Raw genomic sequence first — 18,849 nt, forward strand, 5'->3', positions numbered from 1 at the left:
TTACACTGATCTTTGGGTTCTTCTTTACCTCTCTCACCAATGCTCTTCTCCCACGATTGCTCAATTTGGCTGGACGGCCAGGTCTACGAAGACTTCTGGTGGTCCCAAATCTCTTGCACTGAAGGATTATGGAGGCCACTGTGCTCTTAGGAACCTTGAGTACTGCAGAAATTCTGTTGTAACCTTGGCCAGATCTGTGCCTTGCCACAATTTTCTGAGCTCCTTGGCCAGTTCCTTTGACCTCATGATTCTCATTTGGTCTGACATGCACTGTGAGCTGTGAGGTCTTATATAGACAGGAGTGTGCCTTTCCAAATCAAGTCCTATCAGTTTAATTAAACATAGTTGGACTCCAATGAAGGAGTAGAACCATCTCAAGGAAGATCACAAGGAAGTGGACAGCATGTAACTTAAAAAAGAGCGTCTGAGCAAAGGGTCTGAATACTTATGACCATGTGATATTTCAGTTTTTCTTTTTTATTAAGATGGGGTGCAGATAAATTGGCTGCAATGAACCAGAGTGAAAAACTTAACCCCTTCACGACATGCGCCGTACTAGTACTGCGCATGTCGTGTCATCCCCTTTGATGTGGGCTCCGGCGGTGAGCCCACATCAAAGTCGCGACATGTCAGCTGTTTTGTACAGCTGACATGTGCGCGCAATAGCGGCGGGTGAAATCGCTATTCACCCGCCGCTATTAACCTGTTAAATGCCGCTGTCAAACGCAGACAGCGGCATTTAACCGGCGCTTCCGGACGGAAATGATGTCATCGCCGACCCCGTCACATGATCGGGGGTCGGCGATGCATCAGGAAGGTAACCATAGAGGTCCTTGAGACCTCTATGGTTACTGATGCCGGCCTGCTGTGAGCGCCCCCCTGTGGTCGGCGCTCACAGCACACCTGCATTTCAGCTACATAGCAACGATCTGATTATCGCTGCTATGTAGCAGAGCCGATCAGGCTATGCCAGCTTCTAGCCTCCCATGGAGGCTATTGAAGCATGGCACAAGGGAAAAAAAAATGTTTTTAAAAATATGAAAAAAATATAAAAAAAAATATAAAAGTTTAAATCACCCCCCTTTCGCCCCATCCTAAATAAAACAATAAAAAAAAAAAAAAACTACACGTATTTGGTATCGCCGCGTTCAGAATCACCCGATCTATCAATAAAAAAAAGCATTAACCTGATCGCTAAACAGCGTAGCGAGAAAAAAATCCGAAACGCCAGAATTATGTTTTTCTTGTCACCGCGACATTGCATTAAAATGCAATAACGGGCGATCAAAAGAACGTATCTGCACTGAAATGGTATAATTAAAAACGTCAGCTCGGCACACAAAAAATAAGCCCTCACCCGACCCCAGATCACGAAAAATGGAGACGCTTCAGGTATCGGAAAATGGCACTTTTTTTTTTTTAACCAAAGTTTTGAATTTTTTTTTTCACCACCTAGATAAAAAATAACCTAGACATGTTAGATGTCTAGGAACTCTTAGGCTGTGTGCACACGATGCAGATTTGGTGCAGAAAAATCTGCTGCAGTTCTGCACTAAATCTGCATCTCCTGGCAGAATCTGCAGGTGCGTTTTTTATGCGTTTTTTTGAGCACAAAAAAGGCACAAAAAACGCATAAAAACGCATAAAAAACGCACCTGCAGATTTCTATTATGGAGGGGTGCAGAAACGCTGCAGAACTGCACAAAAGTAGTGACAGGCACTTTGAAATCTGCAGCGTTTCTGCGCAGATTTTTCTGCACCATGTGCACAGCTTTTTTTTTTTTTCACATTGATTTACATTGTACTGTGATCACAGTGCAGTTCTGCAGCGTTTCTGCTGCAGAAAAATCTGCTGCAGTTCTGCACTAAATCTGCATCGTGTGCACATACCCTTAAAGACCTAGAGAATCACAATGGCAGGTTAGTTTTAGCATTTAATGAACCTAGCAAAAAAGCCAAGCAAAAAACAAGTGTGGGATTGTACTTTTTTTGCAATTTCCAGTTTTCTAGTAAAAGACATGGTAAAACCAATGGTGTCGTTCAAAAGTACAACTCGTCCCGCAAAAAATAAGCCCTCACATGACCATATTGACGGAAAAATAAAGAAGTTATGGCTCTGGGAAGGAGGGAAGTGAAAAATGAAAACGCAAAAACGAGAAAGGGCCGCGACTTGAAGGGGTAAAAGGGGTCTGAATACTTTACGTACCCACTGTATACAGCTGACATGTGCCCGCAACAGCCACATGTGTAATCGTGATCCACCCGCAACTTAACTTGTTAAATGCTGCTGTCAATTTCTGTTAGGGACATTTAACTCATGCTTATGGAAAGCACACCAGAAATCCTGCCCATCGTTGACCCAGTAACGTGATCGCGGGTCACCAATGGGTTGGAACAACCACCAGAGGTCTACAGCAGACCTCTATGGTTGTCACTGCCGGATTGCTATGAGCGCCGCCCGGTGGTCGGCGATCACAGCAAGTGAGCAATTCTGCTACACTTTAAGGCAATCTGATCTATTCTCCCACATTGCAAAAGTAAAAAAAAATAGATAAATAGATAGATAGATAGATTTGATTATAAGCCAACCCAAGTACAAGCCAAGACCCCTAATTTTGCCACAAAAAAACTGGGAAAACTTAATGACTCGATTATAAGTCTAGGGTGGAAAATGCAGCAGCTACTGGTAAATGTCAAAAATACAAATACCGTATTTTTCGGACTAAAAGACGCACTTTTTCCCCCCAAAAAAAGGGGGGGAAATGGGGGGTGCGTCTAATAGTCGCAATGCAGGCTTACCTAGGTGGCAGAGGTGCGGTGGCAGAGGTGCGGTTGCGGGGGTGTGGCGGCAGAGGAGGCGCAGTAAGCGGGGTCCCTTTCCGCGGTATGGTGATGCAGCAGGCCCGGTATGCAGCAGAGCCGGGTGAATCCTCTTGTTATCGGTGGTGGCGGCCATTTTCCGGAGGCCGCGCGTGCGCAGATGGAGCGCTCTGCTTCCCGGGGCTTCAGGAAAATGGCCGCCGCGATCTCCATCTGCGCACGCGCGGCCTCCCGCGGCCATTTTCCTGAAGCCCCGGGAGCAGAGCGCTTCATCTGCACACGCGCGGCCTCAGGAAGATGGCCGCGCCCACCGATAACAAGAGGATTCACCCGGCTCTGCTGCATACCGGGCCTGCTGCATCACCATACCGGGGAAAGGGACCCCGCTTCCTGCGCCTCCTCTGCTGCCACACCCCCGCCACCGCACCTCTGCCACCGGACCTCTGCCACCTAGGTAAGCCTGCATGGTACGCCAGGGACCCCTCTCACTGCACCTCCTGATCCCAGCACCTTCTCATCCCAGCACCTTCTCATCCCAGCACCTCCTGATCCCAGCACCTCCTGATCCCAGCACCTCCTGATCCCAGCACCTCCTGATCCCAGCACCTCCTGATCCCAGCACCTCCTGATCCCAGCACCTCCTGATCCCAGCACCTCCTGATCCCAGCACCTCCTGATCCCAGCACCTCCTGATCCCAGCACCTCCTGATCCCAGCACCTCCTGATCCCAGCACCTCCTCATCCCAGCACCTCCTCATCCCAGCACCTCCTCATCCCAGCATCACCCCACCTTGCCTCCTGTGACCCTGCTCTGCCACCGCCATAAGATACTGTAAATTCGGACAATAAGACGGACCCCCATGTTATAAAAAAATCTTTTTTTCTGCAATTTTCACCCCAAATTTGGGGTGCGTCTCATGGTCCGGTGCGTCTTATAGTCCAAAAAATACGGTAGATACCGATAAAAGTAAAATAGGGATTTTTGTGTACTCACCGTAAAATACTTTTCTCCGAGCCATTCATTGGGGGACACAGACCGTGGGTGTATGCTGCCGCCATTAGGAGGCTGACACTAAGTGATACAAAGAAAGTTAGCTTCCTGCTGGCTCTCAGCTAACCAGTTCGGTGCAAAAGCAGTAGGAGATCAATAACATGAGCGTATAGCATGTCACATTATATATGAGCGTATAGCATGTCAAATTATAGAACAAGCACAAGCTAATAAAAGGGTGGGAGCTGTGTGTCCCAATGAATGGCTCGGAAAAAAGGATTTTACGGTGAGTACACAAAAATCCCTATTTCTCCTCTGCCTCATTGGGAGACACAGACCGTGGGACGTCCCAAAGCAGTCCCTGGGTGGGGACAACATCAGTTCAGGCTTTGTGTAACAGCTACTTACAAGTGCGCCACCGCGGCCTGCAGAGTCCACCTGCCCAGACTCACATCTGTGGAAGTAATGCTTCAAGAATGCATGCAGACTGGACGAATCCGCAAGCTTGTAGGCATGCTTGCCGACGTCTTGTGTCTAGAGCCCTCGATAGACAGGGAGATAGACTGACATCTAGCACGGAAGGATTCCTGGATGGTGAAACAAATCCACCAGGCTAACATGGCCGATGAAACGGCTAAACCCTTCCTGTAACCGTCAGGAAACCTTCTTACCGTCAGGAAGCACAAATAAAAAGTGTTCAACCTTCGGAAGGACGCCATCCTCGATACGTACCTACTCGGAGCACTCACTTCGTCCAGATTATGGGGAACCCATCCCGTTTTGTGGACTGGAGCCAAAAGGGATGAGGGAAGGACGATGCCCCTCTAACAGTGGGAATACAATACTACCTTGGTAACAAGGGAAGGGGATGGCCTAAGGACAACCCTGCCTTGATGGTAATAAGGAAAAAAGTCCGGAAGAACAGAGCGGTAAGCTCTGAAGACTCATCAGGATGACAAGATTGCAAAGGGGAAGACTCCCTGCGAGAAGTCCTTATTTGCAGTTTTGTTGGAATAAGACGGAAAAATACTAGTTCCGCAAACGAGAAATCTTGACATGGTCAGTGTGGATCTCCCAGCATCACTGGGGCCCTTCCTGCTTCCAAAAAGATATCGGAAGTAGTGGAAGAGGGGTTATGGAAATTGGTACCATGGAAGAATCAGAGCATGGACTGTGATGGCTCTTGGATCTCGAGGCTGAACCATGAACTCGAATATATTGGCATTCAGTCTGGACGCCATCCGACCTACATCTGGAGTGCTCCAGTGAAGGCAGATCTGATGGAAGACTTCTGGGTGAAGTTCCCACTCACTTGAGGCGGAACCCTGACGGCTGAATATGTCTGCCGCCCAGAGTTCTACTCCTGGGATGTGTACTGCAGAGATCACCGAATGATAGATCTCGGCCCAAGAGAGAATGTGAGGTACCTTGGCCATGGTGCCTGACTGAGTACCTGCTAGATGATAGACGTATGGCACAGCCATGGCATTATCCAATCGAATTCGGATGGGGTGACCCACCAGAAGGCAGTGGACCTGCTGTAGGATTAGCCGTACCGTTCGGATCCCTAGAGCATTGATCGGGAGAAGAAGACTGGCATTGGTAGTCACTAATGACCATTGATCAGGGAGAAAGGCCCTGAATGAGGAAGGAGCTCAGAGGTTACCCTCTGAAAGCCTGATTGACTTGTTGAAAACGAGCGGAGCAAAGGAAACCGCTTCCATCGTCGTCACCATTTTTCCTCAGAACCCTCCTAGCAAATCGAATGAAATGAGGGGGTGAGTGATCAAGTGCACGAGCTCCCAGTTGAAGGGCCACGACCTTGTCTCGAAGGAGAATTACCATCCTTCTGGGAGTGTGCAGGATCATCCTCAAAAAGGATCTGCTGGGCTGGAAAGGAGGAAAACTTGTCTAAGTTTAGCTGTCAACCCAGGAGAGAGGGTATCACAAGTGATATAGACGACTCAGCGTAGTCTTGGAAGAGTGGCTAGAAAATCGACCAAATAGGGCAGGACGACCACGCTTCTAGGGTGCAAGAAGAACATGACCACCGCCATGACCCTTGCAAACACTCTGGGTGTGGAAGCAAGGATGAAGGGCAAGGTCGTGACTTGAAAATGCTGTTCGCGAATGGAAAAGTGAAGGAATTTTTGAAGACGGGGAAAAATAGGAATGTGAGGGTAAGAATCCCGAATGTCGATGGATGCCAGAAACGCCACCTTTTTCTGTTGAAGTAATGGCTGAGCGGAGGAACTCCATCCGATGAAGGAGGACCTTGTCAAAGGTTATTAGAAGTTTGAGGTCCAGGATCGGTCTTACTTTTCATTCCCCTTTTTTGGAACCAAGATCCCTTAGATCTAGACTGTCCTGGACAACCCTTCCACTGCTGGTTGGGTCTGTAGGAAACATACAATCCCTTCGGGAGGTTACTGGTGTGCATCAAAGTAGTTAAGGTCTCCATGCAGGAGACCATTGCTCAAGCAACCCATGCAGCAGCTAAGGAAGGGCAGAACGCTGAACCCGAAGCAGAAAGACGGAACGAACCAGATTTGCTATCTGACAGTCCGTGGAATTTTTAATTGATGATACATTGGGCAGGGATGCTGGTAGGTATACCACAAGAGATTCTACCCGGCTAATCTGCCAAGTGGCAGAATGCGGGGCTGCATCCAGCAGGTCTGGAAAAATCCGTCTCTTGCTGTCGTCGCTCTCTTTTGACAGTGCAGAGCAGAAAATTAGGAACCCTCGATCCACCATCCTCTTAACAAGGAAGTGGAGAGGGATCGTCCTCCTTGCATCATCTGCTAAATAGTAGGGATGCAAAGGGGGGTGCTCGGACGCAAAAAAGGGTGCCTCTGTACATCCACGGAGTTCAGGTCCCCGGGTGAACATGGCAGGTTGTCTGGCGTTAGGCCTGGATGCAGAAGAGGATACATGGAGGCGACACTTCATGTGCTCATCTGTTGATGGTGTGGGGAGATCGGTGCCCTTTAAAGGACCCGTCGCCCTTAAAAATCAGACCTGGCATGGCATCCCACGTAGAGGCTTCTATCCAGTGAATCGCTTATCAGGACTGAATGGCAAATGCTCTATGAGGGAGTTTAGTCTCCTTATGAGGGACACCCTCGTCAATGTACAGAGATTGGTTGATGATATAAATAGGAGAGTCCCTTTTCTGAAGCTATGGCAAGTCCAGACCTAAGACAATATCCAATCTATATTCAGAGCCTTGTTCTCAGAAAATTATTGGGGAGAGAGATCAGGAAATGAAAACTTCCGTTTTCTAGATGCCTGTACGTTTCTAGACGCCTGTAGTTTCTAGAATACTTGCGGCCCCTGCTAGCCGACGGCTCCCATGTAGGAGAGGGACCATGTATATCGGTCCTGCGGGCACTCCGAGCCACAGAGGGTACACGGAGGGATTCAATCTCTTGGTCAGAGAAACCATGGATTGCAGTCAGTGACAAAGTCCACTGAGGGGAACTAGGTACTCCGGGATAACCTGGATCAGTGGCGGAGGGCTCCAGCTCTCATTTAGGGTGACCGGCTTCGGATTGATCATGTGCCCCTTAAGACCAGGGAATATTGGTCATGCGCCTTTAAGACCAAGGAATACTGGTCATGCGCCTTTAAGACCAGGGAATACTGGTCATGCGCCTTTAAGACCAGGGAATACTGGTCATGCGCCTTTAAGACCAGGGAATACTGGTCAGGTACTTCCTTACCCAGGTACTGATGTAGAGTCGATGTGCCCCTTTAATGCAAAAACCGTCGCCCCTGTGTAAGCCGGCCGGGTGGACCAAGATGGCCACCGGGAGTTGCAGAGGAGATAAAATCTTGCAGAGAGCGAGAAGCGCCAATTCGGGGGCGGAGCCACAGACACGATGTGGGCGGAGCCTCAAGACTTCCATGAATAGGCCCAAGCCGGGGTCTAAATTTCTGCAGCCGGTAGGTGATACCAGCGGTAGAAATGAGGGGCGTTGTAGTGGCCGAGAAAAATTGAGCGTTCCCGTGCCCGGCGAGAAGCACCGGAAAAGCGGGCGGAGCCACCTTAGCGCGCCAGTGCGGGAGCGGCTTCTGGGATGTGGCCTACACATCGGCCGAAGCCGTGGGCTAAATTTTTGCAGCCGGCCGAGCGTTACCTCAGGGTGGTGGGCCATAGGGAAGAGGCTGAGGCTGCCTGTCAGCATGTGAATATCCTGCTGCAGAGCCCACCGCTGACTAGATCCACTCACTATTGGTGCACGTCCCGACATGGAGCCGCCGCGATGACTGTTTCAGTGCTGATGAAAGCGCACGCACGCTATTGTTCTGCTGTAGGTCAGGTATTGCAGCGTGGACAGTGCAGGGATAAAGGTGTAAACCTCAATCCACCATCCCTTTGTTAGGGAGGTGGAGAGGAACCGTCCGCCTCCTTGTGCCATCCGCTTTCACAGTGGTGGGACAGTGGGGGCTGCTCAGACGCCATAGAGAGGGGCCTATGTACATCCACTGAGTTCAAGCCCCCGGGTGGACAGGGCCAGTTGTCTGGCATTAGGCCTGGCTGGGGAAGAGGGTACGTGGAGGCGACAATCCATGTGCTCGTCCGTTAAAGGTGTGGGGAGATCGGTGCCCTTGAAGGGGCCCGTCGCCCCTAAAAATCAGCTCAGGCTTGGCATCCCACATCGCAGGAGAGGATACGGAGAGGCGACACTGTCCGTGCTCGCCTGTTGATGGTTCGGGGAGATTGGAACCTTGAAAGGATCCGTCGCCCCATTCGTCCGTGGAAAAAGTAAAATAAAAAAAATGTAAAAATAAAAATAATAAAGAGCTTTGGGTCTGAATAGCAGACCCGTCCATATGCCTCCTACGGACACTAAGCAAGAACTGGTTAGCTGAGAGCCAGCAGGAGGGTGTATACTGCAGGGGAGGAGAGAACTTTCTTTGTATCACTTCGTGTCAGCCTCCTAGTGGCAGAAGCATACACCCACGGTCTGTGTCCCCCAATGAGTCGAAGGAGAAATTAATTGAGACATTAATAGGTTAAGTGTTTTTGAATATCCATATTGAATCAGGAGCCCCATATAATGCTCCATAAAGTTTATGATGGGCCCCATATAACGCTCCATATTAATATATGCCCCATATAATGCTGCACAAATGCAGATTATGGCCCCGTAAGATGCTCCATAAAGATATTTGTCCCATATGAAGCTGCACAAACATTAATTATGCCCCATAAGATGATCCATAGAGATATTCGCCCCATATGCTGGTGCTGCGATAAAACACAATTTTGTATCGCCGTGTTCAGAATCGCCCAAACTATAAAAAAAATATTTTTTAACCCGATCGCTAAATAGCATAAGGAGAAAAGTCAAAATGCCAGGATTAGATTTTTCTCTGGTCGCCGCCACATTGCATTAAAATGCAATAACGTAGCTTTAATGGTAGTACCCTTTGTGCCGCCATTTGACACAATGGGACGTATGAATGATTATCTAAACTAAAGCTATATGCATCCTATGTGGTCACCCCTTTACCTTAGTATTGCTGCCTGGCGTCTTCTGATTAGAGTTCTTTGTCAGCATCTGCAAAACAGAAGAAAAAGAAAGCACTTGTACTCTGCATTCAAAGTCCATAGACATTTATATGAAGTCTGTCCCTTTCAGGTCACTTCCTACAAGATTTTGAAGGTGTTAGACCCTGATGTTAGAGGAGAGGCCAGGCTCATCTTAGTTTTAATTCATCCCAAAGGATGAGGTTGATGTGACTGTGCGCAGTGCACAAGGTCCATTCAGGACTGGAGTCAGAGTCTGTGTCCATTTTGGTGGAGTCAGAATAAAATGGACCGACTCCTATTACATATAATACTTTGGGTACAGTAGAACAATGCAGGATGTGCTGTACATTTTTTCATAATTTGGGAACAAAATTTCCTATAAATGTATGTTCTGTTCCTGATCTAAGGATCCCAGCTTTTAGATAAGATGAATATGTGCTGCACTTTATGTACATGCTCAGTAGTGAGGCAGTATTATGGAGTCTGAGTCAGGGAAATTGAGGAGTCGGAAGTTTGGCTTACCGACTCCACAGCCCTGCAGTCATTAGCATAGAAAAGGGCCTTCCCCAAAACTAATCCCTCAAAGTTGGAAGCTACAAAATATCTTGTGCTGAAGTATTAAGATTTCCCTCCACTAGAACCAAGAGGCCAAACCCAGAAAAACAAACAGCATTATCGCTCCTCCACCAAACCATACAGCTGCCAAAGAGATGAGAGAGAAACCCCATTAGTGGCTCTGACAGAGCTTATGTCCGAACTCCAGCAATATGGGATTGGGGTATACCGACAGGGTGTAGATAGAGTCACAGTGTGCTCTGTCTTTTTTTTTTTTATTTGAAACATAAATTTTTATTTATTTACAAGTTGTGTCAAGCATTACATCTTATTGACATTAAATTCTTAATAATTAACACAACGTTATGGGGATTAGGGAAGGGAAGAGGATAGGGGAAATGGTGACATTACAATAACTATCCAATCACATTCTCTATATGCAAATCTGCAAAGTTATTTAAGAACGGTATTTAAACGGAAAGATAACCAATTGTTCCATTTTTTCTGAAATTGAGCTATATTATTATTAGATGTAGCGATTATTTTTTCTGATAGGCAATTTTCGTTGATCAGTGATACGACCTCGGGCAGTGAGGGGCACTTGGAGTTTTTCCAGTAACTAGCAATTTTGATTCTTGTTGCTACAATTATATGTACAATCACTGTACGGAACTCATAAGGAAACGAGTCCAAATCAATAGCGAGTAACGCCTGCTGTGCATTAAGAGTCACCGGTATACCACAAATCTGGATCATCAGATGATCTACGGCTTCCCACAGACGTCTAATTCTGTCACAACTCCACCATATATGTAGCATGTCTGCACAGGGGTCTCCACACCTCCAGCACGTGTCTGGGGAACTGCGGAACATCCTAGACAATCTACTGGGAGTGAAATACCACCGATATAACAATTTCCTGGCGTTTTCTATGTGGTTAGTACATTTAGATTGGCTTCCAATAACTAAGAAGGCTGCCCTCCACTGATCCGGTGTGAATGTGCAGTTTAGGTCTTTTTCCCACTTTTGCAGGTATGTAGTTAGAGAGGGCAGGGTATTCTCCAACATACAGTCGTAGCTTGTGGACAGCGCCCTAATCTGTGATGTCGGGTTCATCAGCATAGAGTAAAGTTTAGATGGCGGTGCAGGCATCTGTTTTTTCCTTTCAGTTAGGAAATGCCGGATCTGCAAGTATTTGTAAAAATCCCTTTGAGGAACATTGTATTTATCTCTCAATGATGAAAAGGTCAATAATTCCTCCCCCTCATACAAGTTCCCAATTGAGGTGGTTTTGGGTAAATTCCAATTTTTAAGTTTGAGGTCCGGGATACAATGTTCCAGTGTCTCTATAGGAGCTTTGAGGAATGCGGTTTGTATAAGGCCTAATTTATTAGTCAACACTCTCCATAGCTCCAGAGCCGCGTCTATTGTTGGGGACATTTTAAGGTTTCTATTAGGCTACGTTCAGATTAGCGTTGCGCGCCGCTGCGTCGGCGACGCAACGCACGAAAAAACGCGTGCAAACGCACGCAAAAACGCTGCGTTTTGCGACGCGTGCGTCGTTTGACGAAAATCGGACACAAGAAAAATGCAACTTGTTGCATTTTCTTGCGTCCGACGCTAGCGTCAAAAACGACGCACGTGTCGGAAAACGCAACAAGAAAAACGCATGCGTCCCCTATGTTAAACATAGGGGCGCATGACGCGTGCATCGCCGCTGCGTTTCCCGACGCAGCGTCGGGAAACGCTAATCTGAACGTAGCCTTAGAAACTTTAGTTTGATGTGCGTGGTAAAAAGCTGAGACATTGGAGGTTCTCATCAGATGTTTTTCAATTGCTATCCAGTGCCGATCATCATCATTATTCCACATGAATCGTAACTGTTCGAATAATGCGGCCCTGTAGTACCGGACCACTGAGGGGCACCCTAGGCCACCCTTACTCATAGGGATGTAAAGCGTGTCCGCTTGGACTCTGGGTTTTCTCTCTTGCCAAATGTATTTTAAAATCATTGCTTGAATCTCTTTTAATATTTTCATTGGGAATATGATGGGGAGATTGCGGAACAAATACAGTATTTGTGGGAGAATGAACATTTTTACCGATAGTCACAGTGTGCTCGGTCATACAACATTTTCAGCCGTCTACGCCTATTGCATGTAAGTATGGCAATTGTACCTACTTTTACATCCTGAATGGTGCTGCTTATTGCATCTAGACGCTTTTGCTTCCTCTCCAGATATTTGTCTATCGATTCCATCTTTTTGAAGTGTGCATCGTGCATCCTCTTGAAATCTACACACGATTTACTATTAATGTCTTATACTGTAAATCATGTCTTGCAAAGAAAACTTCTGGTGTTGAGTTTGACTTACTGGGAGTTGAGGGCTTTGATCCGGCCTTAGATACAGAGTCTCTCTTTAGAATCTTACTGCGACGTTTCTTACCAGCAGAGGGGTTCCTTTTACCTACAAGAATACAAGACAGTAGGTTCAGATACAATGTTTTCTTAATTACCTTTTGTAATTTTTTTTGTTGTAAGCAAATTCAGAAATGCCTTAAAGTGCACCTACGGTTTCAACAAACTGGTCATGTGAGAAGCTTTAAACAGAGGAGGGCCGTCTGGCAAGATCCTCATGGTTTGCTTATACAAGGCAAAGTGCTGAGCCCCTTCAACTTTACACAGCTTTCCTTGGTTTTCTTTGGTCAAGCAAAGACAAAAGGGGCATAAAAATGTTGCCTCTGTGATGTAATGACTAGTGGTGATCTAAATATCTCATAAAATAGGCCAAATAAATATGTAGTATCTCCCAAATTACCAAATTATCCTATCAAGAAACTTTGATAGGATAATTTAGTGGTGATCTAAGCAGGCAAAAGCCCACTGATACGGCACTATGACATGTAAGAAAATACAGGTTCACTTTTAAACAGGTTTTTTATTGTACAATATTACAGAATTTAAAATGGACTGATCCTAAATTAGGGCAACTGTTGCGCATTTTCAATAGAGATATATGACCAATAGTATCGCTACCAAACATTCACAGCATATCAAATCAAAGACATCAACACCCTTAACCCATTCATAACCTTGGAAGTACCTGTCAGTCAAAATTCATGTCCCTGCCTTTTTATGCTGGCTCGCAAGCTGAGCCCACATATTTCCCTGCACATGACAGATAATTTAGTCATCCATCATGTACCTCTGACACCCGCAGGTGGATGTGTGCAAAGTCTTTAATTATTAACCAGTTAAATCACACTGTATATCTCTAACAGCGTAATTTAACATGCGCAGACAGGGGGGTGCATGTCATTCCACACGCACATCGGCGCGCCTGTGGGGCACTGATATGACAGCGGGGGACTGTTGAAGACCTCCATGCCCATCATTACAATCCTCCTGTGAAAGCCAGCCCGTATAGCACAAGCGATTGGACGATTGCAGCTTCAAGTAAAGTAGTAGCAAGTACAGTAAAGAGGAAAAAAAAAAAAAAAAAACAAGAGTTTAAAAATATGAAAAACCCACACAAGTTCAAATCACAAACCTTTTGCCCTATAAAAAAAAAAAAAAAAAAAAAAGTAGACTACGTTCCCACGTTACAGAAATGCTGCAGAAATTTCCACAACTCCCTACCGCGGGTAAAACGCATGTGGAATTCGAAAGCATTTTCCCGCAAAACACAAGCGTTTTGAAGCATCACTTGGAAAAGTGAATGACCAGTTGGTCACAGAAGCCACCGTGTGAACTCCTGAGAGTCGGGAGCACTCCGGGGGCCATCAGAAGATAAGTATATCCCTATTTATTTATTTTTTATTACAGAGAGTCTCCTCTCCTCCAGACCCTGGGTACCATCCGCACATGAAGCACTCACTTAATGCATGGTGGGCATAGCCACATGCGTAAAGTGAGCGTTTCAATGCAATCTTATGGCGGCGCAATCGCTGCAATTCCGCAGAAATAATGAATATGCTGCGGATTTTACCACTATGCGATTCCGCAGCGGAAAAATCCACAGCATGGGCACAGCAACTGTGAAATCCCATAGGATTGAATGGGAATGCGTTTAAGCTGCAGCAAAAACGCGGCGGAAACAAAAAAATGCAATAAAAAAAAAATAAAATAAAAAAAATACACACATTTGACATCACCACATTCACAAAAGTACAATAAAAATACAAAATAAATTATTCGGATTGGTACACGGTGTGAAGATACAAAAAAAAAAAAAAGCCAGAATAATGCTTTTTTGGCAGCCAGAACAGTGCAATAAAAGGTGATCAAAACATAATATCTATCCCAAAATTATATCAGTAGAAACTTCAGCTCAGGGAGCAAAAATAAGCCATCATGCAGCCCCACATCCCGAAAAATGAAAACGTGAAGGGTCTCGGAAAATGGCGACAAGCATAAATTCTCCTTATAAATTTCTGATTTCTCCAACGCCTCATTGGGGACACAGGACCATGGGTGTATGCTGCTGCTACTAGGAGGACACTAAGTGAACACAAAAAACTCCTCTGCAGTATACACCCTCCTGCTGGCTCTAATTTAACCGGTTCTTGCTTAGTGTCTGTAGGAGGCACTTGGGTCTGGTTTTCAGCTCCCTCATTTTTATTTTACTTTAATTTTTCTGTACATTTTTATTTTTTAAGTAAGTGAAGGGGCGACGGAACCTTTCAAAGTTCCAATCTCCTCGAATCATCAACAGGTGAGAACGCAGAGTGTCACCTCCCCGTACCCTCTCCTGCGACGACTGGAAGCCATGCCTGAGCTCACTTTAGGGGTGACTGTTCCTTCACGGTCCCGATCTCCCCACGTCAGCAACAGGCAAGCACATAGATTCGCCTCTATGTATCCTCTCCTGGAGCCAGGTCTATAGCCGGAAAATCTGCCCTGTTCCATGAATATACAGAGGCCCGCCACCATGGCGTCCGTGCAGCCCCCACTTCATCACCACTGATTAAAAGCGGATGATGGAAGGAGGGGGGAGTTCCATGACCATAGTAACATAGTAACATAGTTAGTAAGGCCGAAAAAAGACATTTGTCCATCCAGTTCAGCCTATATTCCATCATAATAAATACCCAGATCTACGTCCTTCTACAGAACCTAATAATTGTATGATACAATATTGTTCTGCTCCAGGAAGACATCCAGGCCTCTCTTGAACCCCTCGACTGAGTTCGCCATCACCACCTCCTCAGGCAAGCAATTCCAGATTCTCACTGCCCTAACAGTAAAGAATCCTCTTCTATGTTGGTGGAAAAACCTTCTCTCCTCCAGACGCAAAGAATGCCCCCTTGTGCCCGTCACCTTCCTTGGTATAAACAGATCCTCAGCGAGATATTTGTATTGTCCCCTTATATACTTATACATGGTTATTAGATCGCCCCTCAGTCGTCTTTTTTCTAGACTAAATAATCCTAATTTCGCTAATCTATCTGGGTATTGTAGTTCTCCCATCCCCTTTATTAATTTTGTTGCCCTCCTTTGTACTCTCTCTAGTTCCATTATATCCTTCCTGAGCACCGGTGCCCAAAACTGGACACAGTACTCCATGTGCGGTCTAACTAGGGATTTGTACAGAGGCAGTATAATGCTCTCATCATGTGTATCCAGACCTCTTTTAATGCACCCCATGATCCTGTTTGCCTTGGCAGCTGCTGCCTGGCACTGGCTGCTCCAGGTAAGTTTATCATTAACTAGGATCCCCAAGTCCTTCTCCCTGTCAGATTTACCCAGTGGTTTCCCGTTCAGTGTGTAATGGTGATATTGATTCCCTCTTCCCATGTGTATAACCTTACATTTATCATTGTTAAACCTCATCTGCCACCTTTCAGCCCAAGTTTCCAACTTATCCAGATCCATCTGTAGCAGAATACTATCTTCTCTTGTATTAACTGCTTTACATAGTTTTGTATCATCTGCAAATATCGATATTTTACTGTGTAAACCTTCTACCAGATCATTAATGAATATGTTGAAGAGAACAGGTCCCAATACTGACCCCTGCGGTACCCCACTGGTCACAGCGACCCAGTTAGAGACTATACCATTTATAACCACCCTCTGCTTTCTATCACTAAGCCAGTTACTAACCCATTTACACACATTTTCCCCCAGACCAAGCATTCTCATTTTGTGTACCAACCTCTTGTGCGGCACGGTATCAAACGCTTTGGAAAAATCGAGATATACCACGTCCAATGACTCACCGTGGTCCAGTCTATAGCTTACCTCTTCATAAAAACTGATTAGATTGTTTTGACAGGAGCGATTTCTCATAAACCCATGCTGATATGGAGTTAAACAGTTATTCTCATTGAGATAATCCAGAATAACATCCCTCAGAAACCCTTCAAATATTTTACCAACAATAGAGGTTAGACTTACTGGCCTATAATTTCCAGGTTCACTTTTAGAGCCCTTTTTGAATATTGGCACCACATTTGCTATGCGCCAGTCCTGCGGAACAGACCCTGTCGCTATAGAGTCACTAAAAATAAGAAATAATGGTTTATCTATTACATTACTTAGTTCTCTTAGTACTCGTCGGTGTATGCCATCCGGACCCGGAGATTTATCTATTTTAATCTTATTTAGCCGGTTTCGCACCTCTTCTTGGGTTAGATTGGTGACCCTTAATATAGGGTTTTCATTGTTTCTTGGGATTTCACCTAGCATTTCATTTTCCACCGTGAATACCGTGGAGAAGAAGGTGTTTAATATGTTAGCTTTTTCCTCGTCATCTACAACCATTCTTTCCTCACTATTTTTTAAGGGGCCTACATTTTCAGTTTTTATTCTTTTACTATTGATATAGTTGAAGAACAGTTTGGGATTAGTTTTACTCTCCTTAGCAATGTGCTTCTCTGTTTCCTTTTTGGCAGCTTTAATTAGTTTTTTAGATAAAGTATTTTTCTCCCTATAGTTTTTTAGCGCTTCAATGGTGCCATCCTGCTTTAGTAGTGCAAATGCTTTCTTTTTACTGTTAATTGCCTGTCTTACTTCTTTGTTTAGCCACATTGGGTTTTTCCTATTTCTAGTCCTTTTATTCCCACAAGGTATAAACCGCTTACACTGCCTATTTAGGATGTTCTTAAACATTTCCCATTTATTATCTGTATTCTCATTTCTGAGGATATTGTCCCAGTCTACCAGATTAAGGGCATCTCTAAGCTGTTCAAACTTTGCCTTCCTAAAGTTCAATGTTTTTGTGACTCCCTGACAAGTCCCCCTAGTGAAAGACAGGTGAAACTGCACAATATTGTGGTCGCTATTTCCTAAATGCCCAACCACCTGCAGATTTGTTATTCTGTCAGGTCTATTAGATAGTATTAGGTCTAAAAGTGCTGCTCCTCTGGTTGGATTCTGCACCAATTGTGAAAGATAATTTTTCTTGGTTATTAGCAGAAACCTGTTGCCTTTATGGGTTTCACAGGTTTCTGTTTCCCAGTTAATATCCGGTAGTTAAAGTCCCCCATAACCAGGACCTCATTATGGGTTGCAGCTTCATCTATCTGCTTTAGAAGTAGACTTTCCATGCTTTCTGTTATATTTGGGGGTTTGTAACAGACCCCAATGAGAATTTTGTTACCATTTTTCCCTCCATGAATTTCAACCCATATGGACTCGACATCCTCATTCCCTTCGCTAATATCCTCCCTTAAAGTGGACTTTAGACAAGACTTTACATAGAGACAAACCCCTCCTCCTCTCCGATTTTTACGATCCTTTCTAAACAGACTGTAACCCTGTAAGTTAACTGCCCAGTCATAGCTTTCATCTAACCATGTCTCGGTTATTCCCACTATGTCAAAGTTACCTGTAGATATTTCTGCTTCTAGTTCTTCCATCTTGTTTGTCAGGCTTCTGGCGTTTGCGAGCATGCAGTTTAGAGGATTTTGTTTTGTTCCAATCTCCTCACTGTGGATTGTTTTAGAAATGTTCTTACCTCCCTTCTGAGTATGTTTTCCTGGGTCGTCTTTGTTCGAGTCTAATGTTTTTCTTCCCGTCCCCTCTTCTTCTAGTTTAACGCCCTCCTGATGAGTGTAGCGAGTCTTCTGGCGAATGTGTGTTTCCCAGGTTTGTTGAGGTGTAATCCGTCTCTGGCGAGGAGTCCATCATACCAGTAATTCACACCGTGGTCCAGGAATCCAAATCCTTGTTGTCTGCACCATCGTCTTAGCCAGTTGTTTGCATCAAGGATCCTGTTCCATCTCCTGGTGCCATGCCCGTCTACTGGAAGGATAGAAGAAAAAACTACCTGTGCATCCAGTTCCTTTACTTTCTTCCCCAACTCTTCAAAGTCCTTGCAGAGTGTCGGTAGGTCCTTCCTTGCCGTGTCATTGGTGCCAACATGTATCAGAAGAAATGGGTGGACGTCCTTGGAGCTGAAGAGCTTTGGTATCCTATCGGTCACATCCTTGATCATCGCACCTGGAAGGCAGCATACTTCTCTTGCAGTTATGTCCGGTCTGCAGATGGCTGCTTCGGTGCCTCTCAGTAGTGAGTCTCCCACCACCACCACTCTTCGTTGCTTCTTGGCTGTACTTTTTGCTGTCACTTGTTGCTGTGTGCCCTTTTCTTTTTTGCTTGCTGGTATTGCTTCATTCTTAGGTGTGCCATCTTCATCCTCTACAAAGATTTGATATCGGTTCTTCAGTTGTGTGGTTGGTGATTTCTCCATGGTCTTCTTGCTTCTTTTGGTCACATGCTTCCACTCATCTGCTTTTGGAGGTTCTCTGACACTTTTTGCACCTTCTGTGACCAGTAGAGATGCTTCTGTTCTGTCTAGAAAGTCTTCATTCTCTTTGATGAGTTTCAAAGTTGCTATTCTTTCTTCCAGACCCCGCACCTTTTCTTCTAAAAGGGCCACTAGTCTACACTTCTGACAGGTGAAATTGGATTCTTCTTCTGGTCGATCTGTGAACA

At 45.5% G+C, this 18,849-nt stretch overlaps 1 protein-coding gene across 2 annotated transcripts in view; it reads right to left on the reverse strand.

Annotated features, from left to right (window-relative positions):
- NUSAP1 (nucleolar and spindle associated protein 1) overlaps positions 1 to 18,849 on the reverse strand; it is a 129,347-nt gene that overhangs the window by 73,547 nt on the left and 36,951 nt on the right. For both annotated transcript variants that reach the window (XM_069729299.1, XM_069729289.1), the window contains exons 5-7: positions 12,284 to 12,376; positions 12,091 to 12,203; positions 9,334 to 9,381 (exon numbers count right to left, since the gene is read on the reverse strand). In XM_069729299.1, coding sequence (XP_069585400.1) covers positions 9,334 to 9,381; positions 12,091 to 12,203; positions 12,284 to 12,376 — 254 coding nt within the window. The remainder of the gene's footprint in view (positions 1 to 9,333; positions 9,382 to 12,090; positions 12,204 to 12,283; positions 12,377 to 18,849) is intronic.

The sequence above is a fragment of the Ranitomeya imitator genome, chromosome 1 (genome assembly GCF_032444005.1).
Source record: "Ranitomeya imitator isolate aRanImi1 chromosome 1, aRanImi1.pri, whole genome shotgun sequence".
Taxonomy (NCBI): domain Eukaryota; kingdom Metazoa; phylum Chordata; class Amphibia; order Anura; family Dendrobatidae; genus Ranitomeya; species Ranitomeya imitator.